Below are 19,531 nucleotides of genomic sequence, written 5' to 3' on the forward strand. Positions count from 1 at the left end.
ATTTTATGCAACAGAAACCTTCTCAAAGATTGTAGGTGTTTTGGGGTTTTTTTTCTATTTTAATCTGTCCTGTTCTGAAATTTCACTGAGTGACTGTCCTTCAATACCTCATCCAGGCAACTGTTTGGCATGTGAGTAGACATCTTTTTAAACTAAAAGGGGCATCACAACTTCATCCTGTCATTCCTTCCTCCACAACATTTTTTTAAAACTATAATAGTAATCTAGAGTGGGCACCATCCCAAACCAAAGAGGTTCCAAAACCATTTGACAATGGAAGGAACTTAATGATTGCTTCTTGGTTCAGAGGGGTCAGTGCAAATGAACAAAATTTTCCACGTTGCTACAAGAACAATTTCTTTATTATACCCAGCAAGAGAAATTTACATTGCATTTGCCAATTTTATACAATCTAGGGCTTGCGCGTTCATCACTGCTGTAAATTTACACAAAATTTCCTATCTGCTCCTAGAAGAGTTGACGAGCTTCCAGGTTGCTTGGCTTACTGGATTCATTGGAACAGGGAATTTAATTTTCACCCAAGGTGGAAATTCTGAATGATGGGACCCACCCTCCCAAATTTTAGATCTTGGAAGATCAGGAATCCCTTCTTATGGAGTTATGTTCATTTTAGTTGGCTTCCTGATAGATGTCAGTGGCTGTTTTCTAGACTCTTGTTACAAAGAATTAGAATTTTGGCACCATCCTTGTTGATGCAGAATAATTTTAATATATTCAGAATGGTGAAATGTGGGCTCTGAGTATTGTTAGGTGCACATTCTTGGGTCAGTTGGAGAATTTCAAGCAGGTAATATGAGATTCAAAGACTTTAAAGAGGGAAGGATGGTTAGAACTGGGAACATTGGCTTTCAAGGACAAGGGTATTCTTTTTGAGAAGATGATGTGGAGGAGCCAGTGTTGGACTGGGGTGGACACAACACCAGGTTACAGTCTAACAGGTTTATTTGGAAGCACTAGCTTTTGGAGTACTGCTCCTTCATCAGGTGGGTGTGGAGCATAACATCATAAAACACAGAATTTATAACAAAAGATTACAGTGTCATGTAACTGAGATGATTTATTGAACAGCCCTCCAAAAGCTAGTGCTTCCAAATAAACCTGTTGGACCATAACCTGGTGTTGTATCATTTTAAACTTTTTGACAAAAGATAGTATCGAAAAGGAAAGGGACAGTGCTTAAAGGAAAGAAACAGTCTACAAGGTAAGCTGGCACAGAGGTCAACAGAAGTGGTAATCAGTTTAGTTTGAGTGGCAGTCTAACTCGGGAAGCCAGTGACAATTGAAAGGAGGGTGAGTGAAGTATGTTTAGTACTGTTTCATCACTGTCCTTTATGAGGATCAAGAATTAAAAAATCATCAGTTCAATTAAAAATCTATTCCAAAAATGCCAACTCCTGATTAACACTGCAAAGTATTCAGAACTGATTTGATTGACACTGGAAATCTCTTGTGACTTTAATAGTTTTGAGTGAAAAAGGTGATGTTAATTACACAGAAATTCTATAGGGACTGTGAGATAATGTATGTGTTTCTAATTACAGTGTAGAAAACATTCAGACCTACACCAATGTCCCATTAAATAACCTTTGGCCTGTTAAGAAAAGCTGCAATAATATTCCAGACTGGTACAAACATAACCCCACTACACATCTTCACCACAGTAACTCCAACTTGTCATGACCTTCTCTACCAATAAGTCAGTATTGATGGTACCACAACATGGCAGCATCTAAGGATTGGTGAAGACAGAATAAATTTATCCTGATGCACTTTTTATAATCTTTTTAATATTATAGAGGTGTAGAATGAATCTTCTCAGGGAGTCAATAAGGCACTGACCAGCCACAGCATGGTCAGACAACTCAGGCAGGGTTCCCATCCTGTGTGGGATTGTTTTCCATCCAAACGGGTTTGAGACTTTTGTTGTAGTGAAGCAAGAGCAGAGAGACATTGGGAATGTTATTGTCTCCAGTACATGTGGTGTTGATAATGGTCTGATTACACCTTTTCATGAACTCACTGGAAGCACCCTCTTAGATTGGGATGAAGTGGGTGCGCCATTGCAAAGATCACACCCAATATTGATTAGTTTTCAGAGTAGGATTGCTTGTCCTGCAGAACTGTTTGGCATCAGGATTAACATGTCCACTGTTGGATTGTGTTTCTAGGCCATTTAGAGGCCTGATATTCACTAACGGAACAGATTGAACATGATCTGTCTTCCTAAAGGTCTCCTTCTCCACAGCACCATTTTTAGGTTTTGTTGGAGGCACCTGCACATTATGCTTGCCCGTTTTGTTGCGTTTCGTCAGATAGATTGTGATTATCACAGCAATCAGAAACAGCAAAATGATCAGAATGACAGCAATGATAATCGCTGTAAGATTATTCCCTGCTGATGTAAGAACTTTCTCATTAGTTGCTGTTGGTCTGGATTCTGTTGCTAAGTTGTCTGATGTTGGTATATTGCCTCTTCTGGCAATTCCATCCCAACTGGGATCCCAGGTTACCGTCGATGAATATTTATCCATTTTATCACCTTTTGGAGCTGTGGGTCTGCTGCTGAAATCGGGTAACTTGGTCCCACTCAAGGAGGAAACTTTAAGCAGTGTGGCATTGTAATACTGAGTAGGTATATATGGGACAGTCCTAAACTCAAAGGTACCTATACCAGGTGGTACTCCATCTGCTTTCAGGAGAAATTGGAAGCCATCAATTTCAGGATAAGGGTTAGTCTCACCATAATCCCAAAGTTCCATTGCCACATTACCATCTTCTAAATCAGACTGTGTAAAGTTATTCCTTAGATCACTTTGACCTCCAGTCTGTCTGTGCAGTTTGACAAGTTTTCCAGTCCGGGGTTGTTGAATAATGTTGAAGGAAGGAATGCTGTTGGTTTTGTTGGCCAGTTCACTAGCATCCAAAACATCTGTGTCAATCAGAATAGTTGTTCCTCTGGGCCAGGACAGATCCTGGGCCACTCTTACGAGGGGCTGCACTGTAACATTCACAATGCCTGATAGATTTCCCTCATGGGTCATTGCAAAGAAATGGAAGCTGTCTTGATAAACAGAGGAATCTCTAATGTGGTATTTTAGATCTCCATTATTAATGTGTTTCTGGGAGAACTCAGTCACAACAGACTGGTTAATAATTATTCTTCCATACCTTGGCTGTTGGGTTATTTTATAGAGTACAATATCATTTTCTTGGGTCTTTATTAAGAGTTCCTCTCTGGTTATCAGCACTGACACATTACCCTGCAGTAATACAATTTCTTTGTTATGGATTATATGAATAGTCGCTGGTATAACTTCAACAGTGACAGACCCATTAACTGCTGAATGTTTCCCATCAGAGATACTGAACCAGAATATGCCAGAGACTGGCTGCCCATCTGCTTTGAACAGCACTCTGCCAGCGTTGATATCTGCCTGTGTGAACTGTTTTATAGCTGTGGTGTCATTAGCCCGATTCACAAAGAAGCCATTGTTTGGCCCTGTGACAATGCTGTACAGAATTTCCTCTGGTAAATTATCAAAGTCAACTGTGTTCATGTGATCTGGAGCCAGCACAAAGCTGGAGCCTTGCAGGACATGCAGGGTCATTCCTGTCGTCACAATCTGTGGGGAGTGATCCCTCACTGGCACGACCGTTATATTGAAGAGCTCAGTAAGGACAATGACAGATCCATCACCTACAGAATATGAAAGTGACTTTCTCCTTGGACTCAACCACACTTGAAATGTGAAGCTATCTGTTAAAGCCCCCCGTTTGCTATGTGTATACTTTAGAGCAGAGTTTAGCAAATCTGACTGTGTAAAGTGCTGCACCTTGTCCACATCAGCTAATGAGAGAAACCCATGGACTGGCTGTACGGTCACCTCAAATATCACATCAGAGGCAGGTTGCTGAGGTTTTGGGACACTGGCCAGAAGATTTGAAGCATCCAAGATGGACTGATCAATTGCTGCACTTTGACCTTCAGGCAGTACAAGACCTGGAGCAAAAAGAAAGATTTTTTACTAATTTCACAAAAATGATAGCACATTAACCATCCCCTTGGTTCAACCAGGACATAATGGCGTTTATCCTCTGCATTAGCCAAATCTTTCAAATTTCATTTTGTCATATATCTTTATTCTCTTTTTCTGTAACTACTGCATCACCTCTTTTTAATGCTGACTCTTCAATCACTGGAACATCCACAGGCTCACAACCTCCCTGTATAAAGGAAGTGTATCATGCTGTCTGTCCTAAATCTATAATATTTTAATCTTATAACACTGACCTCTGGATCCCGAGCCCTCAATATCTAGGAGCATTTCAACAGAACTAACATCTTGAAGGGACTTGGTGCACTATGTTTTTACAGATTATCAACATAGGGTTAATCGTCAGAGGAAAACTCAAAAACCTTAGTAGTTGAGAGTACAAGAGAGCAATTATTTCTACTTTCACAATTTATATGCAACAGACGGCTGTACAAAAAGGCAACAGTTTTCTTGGAGTCTGCCTAAAGGCAGTTTTTTTTTAAACAAATGTTTTTAGTTCGATTGCAAAGTAAGTGTTTGCCCTTTCTAAACTATGCCGTATTTACAAGAACCCTAGAATTTGCATATTGGCATTTAACAGCTCAAATATATTAATGAGAGTTCTAGATTCCTGCAAACTGTACCTCTCAACCTTTACATTACTGAATGTATATACCTGGAATCACAGACACCTACAGGGAACCAGGGAAACAGAGAGAAGGTGTGAAAGAGGAAATGCAGTCTTCAAATACGTGTCCGTACTTCACCGTGGAATGATTTATGCTCTTTCTAGATGATGGAGCAGATCACAGGATTGGTCTCAACAGACAGCCACATTCCTAACCCTTGCAGTGCATTCATTGTACAAACCTATCACTGGCAAGAGTGTGAAGCTTTCTCCTCTGTCTCAGTTTCCAGAACTTTTTCCTGTACTGAAATATTTACCTTTGTCCATTTCAAATTGAAGGAATTATAGGAGCTGACAGAATAGAAGACTATTCTGGCACAGATGGGTGTGAATTGGTGTGGTGCATAGTTCAGTACAATTGAATTCAATTTTCACATGTAATATGCTTATCAAATTTGCTATTATCAAATATAACCATAATTCAGCTATACATTTTAAAATTGTCTACAAATCAGCATTTGGACTATAAGGAAAGAGGAGGAAATGAAATTAATTAATCAGCCCTCTTGAAGATATATGGGGCCAAAGGGTCTCCATCTATGTCATAACCATTGACTTGAATTGGATAAATGCAAATATTCCAAATCCAGTGAATTGAAACCTAGGAAAGTGCATGTGATTCCCATTCTGTATGCAAAAGGCAATCTCTTCTTATAATTCAAACCATCCTAATAAATCTTGACTGCACTCTTTCTAGTTTAATAATATCCTGTCTGTAGTATGGTGACCAGAACTGTGTACAATACTCCAAATGTGGCCTCACCAACATCTTGTACAGATGCAACTAGACATCCCAACTCCTGTACTCAATGCACTGACCGACGGAAGCAAGCATTCCAAAAGCATTGTTCATATCCTGCCTACCTGTGACTCCACTTTCAAGGAGCTATGAACCTGTACTCCTAGATCTCTTTGTTCTATAACACTCCCCAGGGCTCTACCATTGACTGCATAAGTCCTGCCTTGAATTGCCCTACCATAATGGAACACTTTACATTTATCTAAATTAAACTCCACCTGCCATTCCTCAGCTCACTGGTCCAATTGATCAAGATCTCACTGCATTCTCAGAATACCTTCTTCAATGTCAATCCTGGTGTCATCTACAAACTTAATAAACATACTTCCTAAACTCTCATCCAAATCAATTATATAAAGCACAAATAACAGTGAACCCAGCACCAATCCTTGCAGCACACCACTGAAAAACAACTCCCTTCCATCACCCTCGGTCTTCAATCATAAAGCCAATTTTGAATCCAATTGGCTAACACTTCCAGGATCCCGTGAGATTAAAACCTTACACAACAACTTGTCATGTGCTACCTTGTCAAAGGCCTCACTAAATTCTTTGTAAATGTCTGCTGCTTGACCTTATCTACTTTCTTGGTCATCCCTTCAAAAAATCTCAAATTCAAGAGATATGATTTCCCACTTACAAAGCCATAGTAACTATCATAAATGAGTCCTTGCTTCTCCAAATATCTGTAGATACTCTCTCTCAGAATCCTCTCTAACAACTTGCCAACCCCAGACGCTAGACTCACCTGGCTGTAATTCTCAGGCATTTCCCTGCAGCCTTTCTTAATTAATGGCACAATATTAGCCATGTTCCAATCTTTGAACACCTCACCTGTGGCTGTCAATGATACAAATATCTCTGGGGCCCTGCAATTTCCTCCCTGCTTCCCACAAAGTTCTGGATACACTTCATCAGGTCCCAGGGATTTATCTGCCTTAATGAGTTTTAAGACTTTTGGCACCTCCTCTTCTGTAATGTAGACTCTTTTAAAGACATCGAGTAAAAAATGAGGTCTGCAGATGCTGGAGATCACAGCTGCAAATGTGTTGCTGGTCAAAGCCATCGCCCCTCCCCCTAGTCCCTCCTCCCTACCTTTTATCTCAGCCTGCTTGGCTCTCTCTCTTTTAAAGACATGACTATTTATTTCCCCAAGTTCCCTAGCATTCATGCTTTTCTCAATGGTAAATACTGATGAGAAATATTCATATAGATCTCATTCATCTCTTATGGCTCCACACATTGATGATCTTGTTGATCTTTAAAAGACCCTATTCTCTCCTTAGTTACTCTTTGGCCCTTCATGTACTTGTAGAATCTCTTGGATTCTCCTTTACTTTACCTGCCAAAGCCATCTCATGTCCCCTTTTAGTGCTCCTGATTTCTCTCTTACATATCCTCAGACGCCCTCTATACTCCTCAAGGAACTCACTTGATCTATACATGTCATTTGCCTCCTTTCTCTTGACCAGAGCCTCAAAAGCTCTCGTCATCCAAGGGTTTCCTACTCCTGCCAGCCTTACCCTTCATTCTAACCGGAACATGCTTAGACCTGAACCCTTACTAACACACTTTTGAAAACCTCCCACTTACCAGATATCCCTTTGCCTGCAAACAACCTATATGAATCAATTTTCTTCTCTTCAAACAACAGTCTCCTTGTGTTGTGCAGCAGAATAACACAACCATGCTATTCCAAGTAGTAACAGTGGATCTGACACACAGTCTAAGCCACTTGTACTTGCAAGACAAAATGGTCTTCACTGTCATGAAATCTTTCTGACCTTGTTTTGACTCTGAGCTTTGTTTTAAGTAGTGCATATTTTCTATTACACAAAATAACTGGCTCAATGCTGTCAAGATAACAACAAACTGCATTAGTGCAACCCGACAAAATTTAAAGCTGATCTACATAAGGAGACATTAGGATGGGAGACCAAAGATTGGTCAAGGAGTTTGGTGGTGAGAGAAGCAGAAAGGTTTACAGAGAGAATTCCAAAACTTATGGCCCAGTCAGTTGATGGCACAGTTACCAATAATGTGATTAAACCATGGATTCTCAAGCGACTGGTACTGGAGGAATGCAGATGTCAGAGAGGGGTACAGGACTGGAGATGGTGAGCTACAAGACCAAGGAGGAATTGCATTGTGTCAGGAGACTCCTGGTTATCCTGGACAAATTTAATTTGACAGTGACAGGAATACAGGCAGTGGTACAAAGTGCCAGGTGACCAGAATACCTTGTCCAACACACTGGCTATGTGGCTACAGCAGCTGAGGGTGACTAAGTTCCCATTGAACTGTGTGCTCAGTCACTGCTACTATTAAGGCAGCGTCACCGTTGAAGTGTAAATTGTACTTTACCTTTATTGTGCCATAGCTGAGTGCCCCTTTGAAGACGATGCCTTTCAAAGGAAATCCATAATGTGAAGTTCTTCCTTTCTGTCACCATTGGGGGAGAGGAAACTGTGAACTCAAATGAATCCTGACATTTCCAAAATGGTTCCTTGGGCCAATTATGTTGGTAGAAAATATTTTCAGATTCCAACTGTTAGTGAAGAAGAGAGAATATCTTATGAATACCATTCACTGACATTATCTTAAGTATTACAAACCCTCACTCTATTATATGATTGCGAAGTATTTACAGGATGGAAAAAGTCCACGTCAGGTCATCTTGTCTTGGTATTTATACTCCAAGCCTCTTCTCATCAATTTTAATCCTAACCTTATGAACACATTCCTCTATTCCTCCCTCTGTGTTTATCTAACTTCCCCTTTGATTCCCCTCAGCCAGACCATGAAGCAGCTTCTCTCCTCCCTGAGGTTCCCAGGTCTCAAATATGGCACATTCTCCAAACCAGAGCCTAGAAATGTTTATCAAACCTTGCATTAAATAAATCCTGGGTCAATCTTACATCCCTGGGTGCCAAAGCATGGTTACTATCAATAACCTGGTCTGGAGCCTGGTTACTATCACTAACTTGTACTCCAAAACCTGGTTAGTATCCTAGTTCGGGCCTCAGAACCTGGTTATTATCTATTGCCTAGGCCCAGAACCTGGTTTCTATTACTGATTTAGGCACTGAGGCTCAGTTACCATTACCAACGCAGACCCAAACATTACAGTCTAGTTATTGTTGCTAACACAGGTCCTGGAGAATGATCACTACCACTAACATAGGCCTTGCAGTTTGTTATCATCACTAGCGCAGACCCACGAGCCTGTGTTTACTGTGAGGTCCTGGAGTGTAGTTAGTATTATTAAATTAGCCCCTGGGTCCTACAGTCACTATCACTAACCTGGAGCCTAGATACTGATACTAACTGGGTTTCAGAGATTAACTACTGTACAGGGACAAATTCTAATTTGAAAATATACTTGAAGATTTTTTACACAGATTGTAGGAATCTCTGCTCAGAGAAATTCTTACAGGAACAGTGTGGTAATGAGATTGCAATGATCCAATTGCCCTTCTGCCTGAAAGCCTGTGCTATGGGAAGGTGATGGTGTAGTGGTAACGCCACTGGACTAGTAATCCAGCATTCTAGGCTAATATTCTTTGGGATATAATTTCAAAATTTACTGTGTCTATTGATTGAACTTAAAGACAATTTTTTTAAAAACTGGACTTGAAAGCTCGTGTCAATAATGTTATCATGAATTATCAATTGTAAAACCTTGTGAGGTTGTCACTAATATTCATTCTGCTGTCTTACCATTTAGACCCGTGCATGTGATTCCAGGCCCACAACAGTGTTGTTGCTGTTAACTACCATCTGAAATAACCAAATTCAAGGGCAATTAGAGACAGGCAACAAATAGTGCCCTCAACGGTGATGCCCATATTCCATAAAGGAGCTAAACAAAGTTGTGGATTTAAAGTGAGTGAAGAAGTATGCATAGCTCTGCTACTCCTGAGTAACAAGCTGAGTTAAGATGAACATAACAAATAAGAAACAGGAGGAGGCCATTCAGCCCCTTGAGACTGCTCCAGCAACAATAAGATATGGTTGGTCCGATTGCAACCTTAAATCTTCCTTCCTGCCTACCCTTTGCTTAATAATATATCCACTTCTACCTTAAAATATTCAAAGAATCTGCTCCCACCACGTTTTCAGGAAGAGAGCTCCAAGGACTCATGACTGTCTGGGAGGAAAAGCATTTTGCTGCATCTCTGTTTAAATTTCTATTGACTGCAACTCAGATTGAGATTAATTGAAAATCACAAAATGTACATCTCAGTAAACCATCAACCTAGACCAAAGGAGAAGGGAGCAGATGATGTACAGCAGACCTGGGGTTCAGTGTCAACTCCTGCATGTTTAAAGTACAAAAGGAGACTATTTCCCTCTTGATGCACTGTGGAGATAATCAGTGGGAAAAGGGCTGTTGGAGAGGTGACCATTTATACTGGCTGATGTACCCCTTCTGTGCCATTCCTTAGCTAATGGAAGCTGAGTACAGAATGTCAACAGCTGGACAGTTTCTGTCACAGCCTCATCCAAGCAGAAATGAATGGCTTTGTATACAGCATGGTCCCTTCAAAGATTTCCAGGATGTGAAGAGTTAAAGGAGCTGTGAAATAATTCACACCATGGGAAGGAAGTTGGCAGTGATGTGACAGATAAAGTAATTGTGCCCATTCATTTTGAGCTGGTTTTAGATGTGTCGCTGCAGTCTATGATTTGACTTTGTTTGCAGCGTGGATATTAATTACTTTCCTCTAGCATCGAGTATATGCTATGCGATTTCAGGGAGTCGTTTATCTCCTCTGACACTAACAGATACCACAAGTTGCAAAGTTATGCTTCAGCAACAACCCATTAAACCAAAGAGCAATGCTCTGATTATATTATACAGCCTTTTTCCAGCATAATTTATGCTTATCTTTTTTTTGTATTCTAATTTTCTGTTGAAGGTATTGGCAGATCTTTCACAATGTTATCCAAGTGGCTATTTCTCATCCACGAGTCTTTGAATTATATTGCACACAGGAGGCCATTTAGTCCACTGTACCTGTGCTGGTTTTCTGAATAAACTATCTGACTAGTTGCATTCTCTGTTCGATCCCAATAATTATGTTATTTTCAATTCAAGATTTTACGTTTTTGCAAGTTATGATTGAATCTGCTTCAACTGCCCACCATTGTCTTCCTTCTCATCTCCTGTCTATTTCTTTTGTGAATTATTTTAAATCTGTGATTCTGCTTACTAACTCTCAAATGAAAACAGTTTCTCCTTGTCATCCTTCTTCTTATTTCCTCTGTTAAAATTCTTCAACGAATGCCTCTATTACATCTCCCTTTGATGTTCCCTGCTTTGAAGAATAACCCAAGCTTCTAAATATAATTGAAGTCCCACAAACCTGGTACCAATATCGCAAATCTCCTTTGCATCCTTGACATCCTTCCTCAGGTGTGGTGCCTGAATTGAACACAATACTCCAATAGGGGCTAAACCAGTATTTTATCAATATTTTGGGTAACATCTTTGTTTTTGTACTCGATGAGCAGAATCTTACTGGGATCTGAGGGACTTGGGCTCTGACAACATTTGTGCCAGAATTAAATGAATAGTGTGATGAGGCCTCTCACAACATTGGCAGCATCTTGCTCCATTATAACAGCTCTGACAATTTGTACCATGGAAGCTGAGACAATCCACAAAATTCTAAAACAAGCAGCAAAATTTTAAATTAAACATCTGACAATATTCTAAAAATGATATAAATTTGTTCAATCTCCCGATGCTAATCAGTCCTTTTGAAAAGTCCAGAATCTGGATCTGTACCAACGAATCCATCAATTCTTCCTGGTACCACAGGAACTTTGGGGGACAAAAGATCAAAACAATGGCACTTTAAAAAGGAGGAAGACAGACAAAGGCATTGACCACATGGTCAGAAAAAGAAACCGATCCTGCTGTCTGACACAGCAGTGAATCTGCAAAGTTACTGCATTTGCTGTTTGAGTTCAAGTATCTCTGGACCTCGGAGTGCATCTAGGAAAAATTAACTAACAGCAAAATTCACAGCTGACCTTGGAGGAGCCTGTGTGGGAGATCTCACAGCACAGGAACAGATAGGTGCATAGCTTTTAAATGTAGCTTTGCTGTAAATCTACAACAGTGAGCAGAGTGGTTCTTTCTTGATTACATGTTTTATTGAGATCTGTCTCTTGATTACATTTTTAAAATATAAGCCAAAGCATTAAGCTAGTCTGGAGCAGTGTTTTTCTACAGCAATAAGACAGTGCCATTTTCTGGGGCTGTAGATTGTGAAGAAGCAAAGATGGCCTTTAGTAGAGTGATATCTCTTCCTGTCAGATGTGGGAGTTTAGGGAGAGTTTCCATGTTACTGATAACTATGTCTGCAAAAAATGCTTTTGGTTGCAAATCCTATCAGATCGCATGAATCTGTTGGAGCAGCAGTTAGAGACAGTAAGGAGTTTACATGAGCTAGGGGGGTGTGATGGATGGCAGTTATAGGATGGGAGAAAAGCTGTAGATATAGTCAGATAGACGGGTCAAACGCAGGAAAAGTAGGAGGGGTAGACAAGTAGTGCAGGAGTCTTCTGTGGCTAGCCCCATCTCAAACAAGTATGCAGTTTTGGAAAATGTAGAGGGTGGTGGACTCTCAGGGGAATATATCACAAATAGATTCTTGATGAAGGGCTTTTGCCCGAAACATCGAATTTACTGCTCCTCGGATGCTGCCTGAACTGCTGTGCTCTTCCAGCATCACTAATCCATATATCACAAATAGCCAAGTTTTGGGTACCAAGAATGGTGCTAATGTAATGGGTTCCAAGCGATCAATTGTAATAGGAGACTCTCTAGTCAGAGGCACAGACAGATGTTTCTGCAACTGGCAGCAAAAAATCAGAATGGTGTGTACCTCCCTGGTGCCAGGATCAAGGATGTCTCAGAGAGGATACAGCTGAAAATGTGTTGCTGGTCAAAGCACAGCAGGTCAGGCAGCGTCCATGGAACAGGAAATTCGACGTTTCGGGCCAGAGCCCTTCATCAGGAATGGCATCATTCCTGATGAAGGGCTCTGGCCCGAAATGTCGAATTTCCTGTTCCTTGGATGCTGCCTGACCTGCTGTGCTTTGACCAGCAACACATTTTCAGCTGTGATCTCCAGCATCTGCAGACCTCACTTTTTACTCAGAGAGGATACAGAATGTTCTCAAAGGGGGGAGGGACCAGCAGGAGATTGTTGTACACATGGGAATCAATGACATGAGAAGAGAAAAGGATGAAATTCTGAAGGGAGAATATAGAAAGTTAGGCAGGAATTTAAAAAGGAGGTCCTCGAGGGTAGTATTGTTTGGATTATTCCTGGTGCTATGAGCTAGTGAGGGTAGGAATAGGAGGACAGAGCAGAGGAATGTGTGGCTGAGGAGCTGGTACAGGGGAGATGGGTTCACAGTTTTGGATCATTGGAAGCTGTTTTGAGGTAGAAGTGACTTGTACAAGATGGATGGGTTGCACCTGAATTGGAAGGGGACTAATATACTGGCAGGAAGATTTGCTAGAGCTGCTCGGGAGGATTTAAACTAGTAAGGTTGGGGGTGGGGGGTGTGAGACCCAGGTAGATAGTGAGGGAAGAAATCAATCTGATACTGGTACAGTTGGGAAAACGAGCGAGTCAAACAGTGAGGGCAGGCAGGAACACAGCAGAGAACAAGGTAGGACCGATTATCCATTCTATCCATGTCTCTCAAACTTTGTAAAATTCTATCAGGTCACCCCTCATCCTCAACTTTCAAGTGGAAACAAACTAGGTTTGTCCAAACTCTCCTCATTGTTAATACCCTCCAAACCAGCACCATCCTGGTAAACCATTTCTGTACCCTCTCCAAAGCCTCCTTCTGGTAGTGCTGCAACCAGAACTGTACACAATATTCCAAATATGGCCCAACTAAAGTTCTACATATGTGCAACTTGACTCACCAATTGTTATACTCTATGCTCCGACCAATGAAGACAAGCATGCATGTGCCTTCTTGACCACCTCATCCACTTGTGCTGCCACTTTAAGGGAACTGTGGACCTACATGCCTAGGATCCTCTATACGTTGATGCCACATTTGTCTTGATTAAACTCTATCTGTCAGGTCTCCACCCAAGTTTCCTGCTGGATCCTCTGTCAATCCTTCTCACCATCCACAATTTTCTAAATCTTAATGCCATCCACAAACATACTAATCAGGCCACCTACATTCGCCTCTAAACCATTTATATATATTATAAACTAACAGGGCCCCAGCACTGATCCACGTGGAACACCAGTGGTCACAGATCTCCAGTTAGAAAAACACCCTTTCAGCCAGTTCTGTATTCATCTTAACAGCACACTGCGGATCCAACGTAACTTCACCTTTTGTATCAACCTGCCATAAGGGACCTTGTCAAAGGTAGACAACATCTACAGCCCTGCCCTCACCAATCATCTTTGTCACTTTCTCAAAAAAAACTCTGTCAGGTTTGTGAGGCATGACCTTCCCCATACAAAGCCATGCTGATAAGTACATATTTTTCCAAATGTGAATTAATCCTATCCAATAAGGATCTTGTCCAATCATTTTCCTATTCCACTGATGTAAGGCTCGCTGGCCTGTAATTTCTTGAATTATCCCCATTGCCCTTCTTGAACAAAGAAACCACATTAACTATTCTCCAGACCTCTGGGCACACCTTCTGTGAGAAAAGAAACCAAAGATTTTGCAAACGGCTCCAGCAATTTCCTTATTTACCCCCCTCAGCATTCTGAAATAGGTCTTATCAGGTCTTGGAGACTTGCCTACTCTAATGCTTTTCAAAACATCCAGCACCTCCTTTTTTATACTGAATGTCTGTTGTTGTTCAGAATCTGTGAAGATTCTTCCCATTGTATCCAAACAAAGTGAAAACTTTAATTCTTCCCAACTTCAGAAGCAGAGCTAATTCTGAACGACTTGCCAGACTATTTGATTAATTGCAGAGGGGAGAAGCACATCACAGCCACACTGGTAGCTATCATCAACTGAGGTCATCAGGGATATGTTCCAGAATTGTAATAGATTTTTTTGCCTGATTGTAATCAAACTCCTGTGGTGGTTCAGTGTCCAAGTGATTGCACTCACATCTCTCTCAGTGAAGTTAGAAACATTCCCTATGACATTGCCTTCATTGATCCTAATGAGTTGTCCCAGGGCTGGAGCAGTCAATATTGTATATGTCAATGGCCAATCATTTGCTTTGTTGTCATCACTGGTTGTCGCTTTCAGGTACTGACTTGTGATTGGCTGGCGTGTTCCTGGAAGGCAGGAAAAGAAAGGTATGTTATTTTTACTTGTTTGATTTGGACTTGCCCAGTCTCTCATCTATAAAACCAAAAGTGATTTCAATTCCTCTGGAACCCTTCCTTCCATTCACATTCTACTCCAGCTCCCTTCCAAGCAAATGGCCAGGCATCTCCTCACTGTTGCTATTTAGAATATAGAATATAGAACAGTGCAGGCCTTTGATGTTGTGCCAGCCTTCTATCCTACTCTAAGATCAGACTAATCTACATACTCTTCACTGTACTATCTTCCATGTGTCTATCTAAGAGTTGCTTAAATGTCCCTAATATCTCTGACTCTACTACCACTGCTGGCAGTGCATTCCACGCACCTACAACTCTGAGTAAAGAACCTACCTCTGACATCTCCCCTAAACCTTCCTCCAATCTCTCTAAAATTATGTCCCCTCGTGACAGACGTTTCCGCTATGGGGAAAGAGTCTGGCTATCCATTTTATCTATGCCTCTCAACATCTTGTACACCTCTATCAAGTCAGCTCTCACCCTTCTTCACTCCAATGAGAAAAGCCCTAGCTCCCTCAACCTTTCTTCATAAGACATGCCCTCCAGTCCAGGCAGCATCCTGCTAAGTCTCCTCTGTACCCTCTCTAAAGCTTCCACATCCTTCCTATAATGAGAACTGAACACAACATTCAAAGTGTGGTCTAACCAGGGGTCTATGGAGCTGCAGCATAACTTGCTACTCTTAAACTTAATCCTCCTGCTAATGAAAGCCAACACACCATATGGCTTCTTAACAACCCTATCAACCTGGGTGGCAACTTTGAGGGATCTATGGACATGGACCCCAAGATCCCTCTATTCCTCCACACTGCCAAGAATCCTGCCTTTAACCCTGTATTCTGTATTCAAATTTGACCTTCCAAAGTGAATGACTTCTCACTTTTCCAGGTTGAACTCCATCTGCCACTTCTCAGCCCAGTTCTGCATCCTGTCAAGGTCTTGTTGCAACCTATAACAGCCTTCCGCATTATCCACAACTCCACCAAACTTTATGTCATCAGCAAATTTACTAACTGACCCTTCCACTTGCTCATCCAACTCATTTATAAAAATCACAAAGAGCAAAGTTCCCAGAACCGATTCCTGTGGAACACCACTGGTCACCGAGCTCCAGGCTGAATACTGTCTGTCTAACGCTACCCTCTGTCTTCTATGGGCCAGCCAATTCTGTATCCAGACAGATACAGGTTTCCCTGTATCCCGTGCCTCCTTACTTTCTGAATGAGCCCCACCATAGGGAACCTTATCAAATGCCTCGCTAAAATCCATGTACACCACATCCACTGCTCTACCTTCATCAATGTGCTTTTGTCTCATCCTCAAAGAATTCAACAAGGTTTGTGAGACATGACCTGTCCCTCACAAAACCATGCTGACTAACAATGATTTTCCAAGTAATCATAAATCCTGTCTCTCAGAATCCTCTCCAATACTTTGCACACCACAGACGTGAGACTGACTAGTCTGTAATTCCCAGGATTATCTCCATTCCCTTTCTTGAACAAGGGAATACCATTTTCCACCCTCCATTTGGTACTACTCCAGTGGACAGTGAGGATGCAAAGACCATCACCAAAGGCACAGCAATCTCTTTCTTCACTTCCTGTAGTAACCTTGGGTATATCCTGTCTGAAAATGTGTTGCTGGAAAAGCGCAGCAGGTCAGGCAGCATCCAAAGAGCAGGAGAATCGACGTTTTGGGCATGAGCCCTTTATCAGGAGCCCTGCTGCGCTTTTACAGCAACACATTTTCAGCTCGGATCTCCAGCATCTACAGTCCTCACTTTCTCCTCGAAGATTATATCCTGTCTGGCCGGGGATTTATCTATTCTTATGTTTTTCAAAGTTTTCAGTACATCCTCCATCTTAACATCAACTAGTTCTAGCATATCAATCTGTTTCACACTGTCCTCAAAAAAGTTAAGGTCCCTCTCAGTGGTGAGTACTGAAGCAAAGTATTCATTAAGGACCTCCCATACCTCCTCTGACTCCAGGTGCAAGTTCACTCCACTATCCCTGATCGGCCCTACCCTCATTCTGGCCAAACTCTTGTTCCTCACATAAGTGTAGAATGCCTTAGGGTTTTCCTTAATCCTACCTGCTAACGCTATTCTTGAAAAGACTATGTTAAACCAGATTTAAGGATGGTTTTTTAAAGCTGGATTGGGTTGAATGTTTCTGATGCCAGCTAGTCACACACAACAGGAAAATCTCATTTTCCTTCCTCCCTTGATTCTGAACTGGCTAACATAAGCTTGGCCCCAGTGAGGACTCTCTGAATGCACTCAGTGCCCGATGTAACCCACACCAATTGTTGTAATCCATGTCTATACCTGGATAAATAATGAGTGGTTCCTTTGTTTCGATTAGGATGTTCAAATGTCTTGCGTTGACTGTAAATATCTGTGCAGCTGCACTATTCACTCCATCAGACACATCAAAGCTGAATCCTCCCGACAATGATCCTACAAACAGAAGGGACACCAGGGAAAAGTATATTATCTGAAAATTAATATTTAATAACACAAGGTTTCATGCCTGACTTCCACAGACTGGGTATAAACGATATTAACCTTATGATACACAACAGTATCCATTCAGTGTTTTTTACTTCATGAATTGCATTCTGGAGGATTATGGCACAGGGGTAATGATAACAAACTAGTAGCCCAGAGGCTTGAACTAATGCACATGAGATTCCACTCTGGTTGCTGGTGAGATTTAAATACAATTAATAAATAAATCTGGAATAAAAAGCTGGTGTCATTAATAATGATTATGAAAGGTTGGATTCTTAGAAAAACCCACATGGTTCAATAATGTCCTTTTGAGAAAGAAATCTGCCTCCAGATTCACAACAATGTGGTTGATTCTTAACTGTCCTCTGAAATGGCCAATGAATGATATCATATTACCACTGAAAAGAAGCACTACAGGATTGTTTGAGAAGATGGTGGTTAGCCTATTACTGTCTTGTGTTTGGTAATTTTTCAGAGGATTGGGATGTTGGGGAGTTGGAGGGTTGGGGGAAGGAGGGGATCCCCCACAGTCTGAAGGCCTGGGGAGAAGGAGTTCATGCCTGATGGCCCAGCAATGAGTCTGTATTTCGATACAGTCAGGATTCAGGTGGAGAAAGAGATTATAAAACACATGATTCAGGTATTGGAAGAATGTGAGAAATATACTTTCAAATATACTATTTCAAATTAGGGAGAGGTAGATTTTCTGGGTCTGTCTACAGTTGATTATGTAGGCTCGTTAGAAGATGTACCTGGTTTCAGTGATGGACTTACCTAGAAAACAGAGACGAACAGGATAAATGTCATCTTGCTTTACAATGCACTACTGGGCCTTGGCAAAAGCATGTAAATTCCCCTTATATTTAAAGACAAATTAGGCCTTTCAGGCCAATGAAACATAACGATTAGGGCTCCTTCTTTAGGATAACTGGTGATACCACTGCCTACATGTTGCCAATTACTGCATAGAGGCTAACTGCTGTATAAACTTGGTTTGTACATGAACTAGATTTACAACTCTGGGAATGTGTTTGTTGTACTGACTGTTTCTGGATCAGCATTGATTAAATAACCTCAGAAAAGTCACGGAATACAGGAGAATACAGAACTGGCTCAAAGGTAGAAGACAGAAGGTGGTGGTGGAGGGTTGTTTTTCAGACTGGAGGCCTGTGACCAGTGGAGTGTCACAAGGATCAGTGCTGGGTCCTCTACTTTTTGTCATTTACATAAATGATTTGGATGTGAGTATAAGAGGTACAATTAGTAAGTTTGCAGATGACACCAAAATTGGAGGTGTAGTGGACAGGGAAGAGGGTTACCTCAGATTACAACAGGATCTAGACCAGATGGGACAATGGACTGAGAAATGGCAGATGGAGTTTAATTCAGATAAATGCGAGGTGCTGCATTTTGGGAAAGCAAATCTTAGTAGGACTTATACACTTAATGGTAAGGTCTTAGGGAGTGTTGCTGAACAAAGACACCTTGGAGTACAGGTTCATAGCTCCTTGGAAGTGGAATCGCAGGTAGATAGGACAGTGAAGAAGGCGTTTGGTATGCTTTCCTTTATTGGTCTAAGTATAGGAGTTGGGAGGTCATGTTGCAGCTATACTGGACATTGGTTAGGCCACTGTTGGAATATAGCATACAATTCTGGTCTCCTTCCTATCGGAAAGATGTTGTGAAACTTGAAAGGGTTCAGAAAAGATTTACAAGGATGTTGCCAGGGTTGGAGGATTTGAGCTACAGAGAGAGGCTGAACAGGCTGGGGCTGTTTTCCCTGGAGCATCGGAGGCTGAGGGGTGACCTTATAGAAGTTTACAAAATTATGAGGAGCATGGATAGGATAAATAGGCAAAGTCTTTTCCCTGGGGTCAGGGAGTCCAGAACTAGAGGGCATAGGTTTAAGGTGAGAGGGGAAAAATATAAAAGAGGCCTAAGGGGTAACTTTTCACACAGATGGTGGCACGTGTATAGAATGAGCTGCCAAAGGATGTGGTGGAGGCTGGTACAATTGCAACATTGAGGGATATGGGCCAGGTGATGGCGGGTGGGACTAGATTGGGTTGGGATATCTGGTCGGCATGGACAGGTTGGACCGAAGGGTCTGTTTCC

At 41.5% G+C, this 19,531-nt stretch overlaps 1 protein-coding gene across 1 annotated transcript in view; it reads right to left on the reverse strand.

The window, feature by feature from the left end:
• Positions 1 to 344: 344 nt before the first annotated feature.
• Positions 345 to 19,531, reverse strand: part of cspg4 (chondroitin sulfate proteoglycan 4) — a 75,158-nt gene continuing 55,971 nt past the window's right edge. The window contains exons 7-10 of the mRNA XM_060853689.1: positions 17,231 to 17,362; positions 14,675 to 14,847; positions 7,907 to 8,090; positions 345 to 4,021 (exon numbers count right to left, since the gene is read on the reverse strand). Of these exons, the coding sequence (XP_060709672.1) occupies positions 2,091 to 4,021; positions 7,907 to 8,090; positions 14,675 to 14,847; positions 17,231 to 17,362 (2,420 nt within the window). The 3' untranslated portion in view covers positions 345 to 2,090. The remainder of the gene's footprint in view (positions 4,022 to 7,906; positions 8,091 to 14,674; positions 14,848 to 17,230; positions 17,363 to 19,531) is intronic.

Source organism: Hemiscyllium ocellatum, chromosome 42 (assembly GCF_020745735.1).
Source record: "Hemiscyllium ocellatum isolate sHemOce1 chromosome 42, sHemOce1.pat.X.cur, whole genome shotgun sequence".
NCBI classification, from domain to species: Eukaryota; Metazoa; Chordata; class Chondrichthyes; order Orectolobiformes; family Hemiscylliidae; genus Hemiscyllium; species Hemiscyllium ocellatum.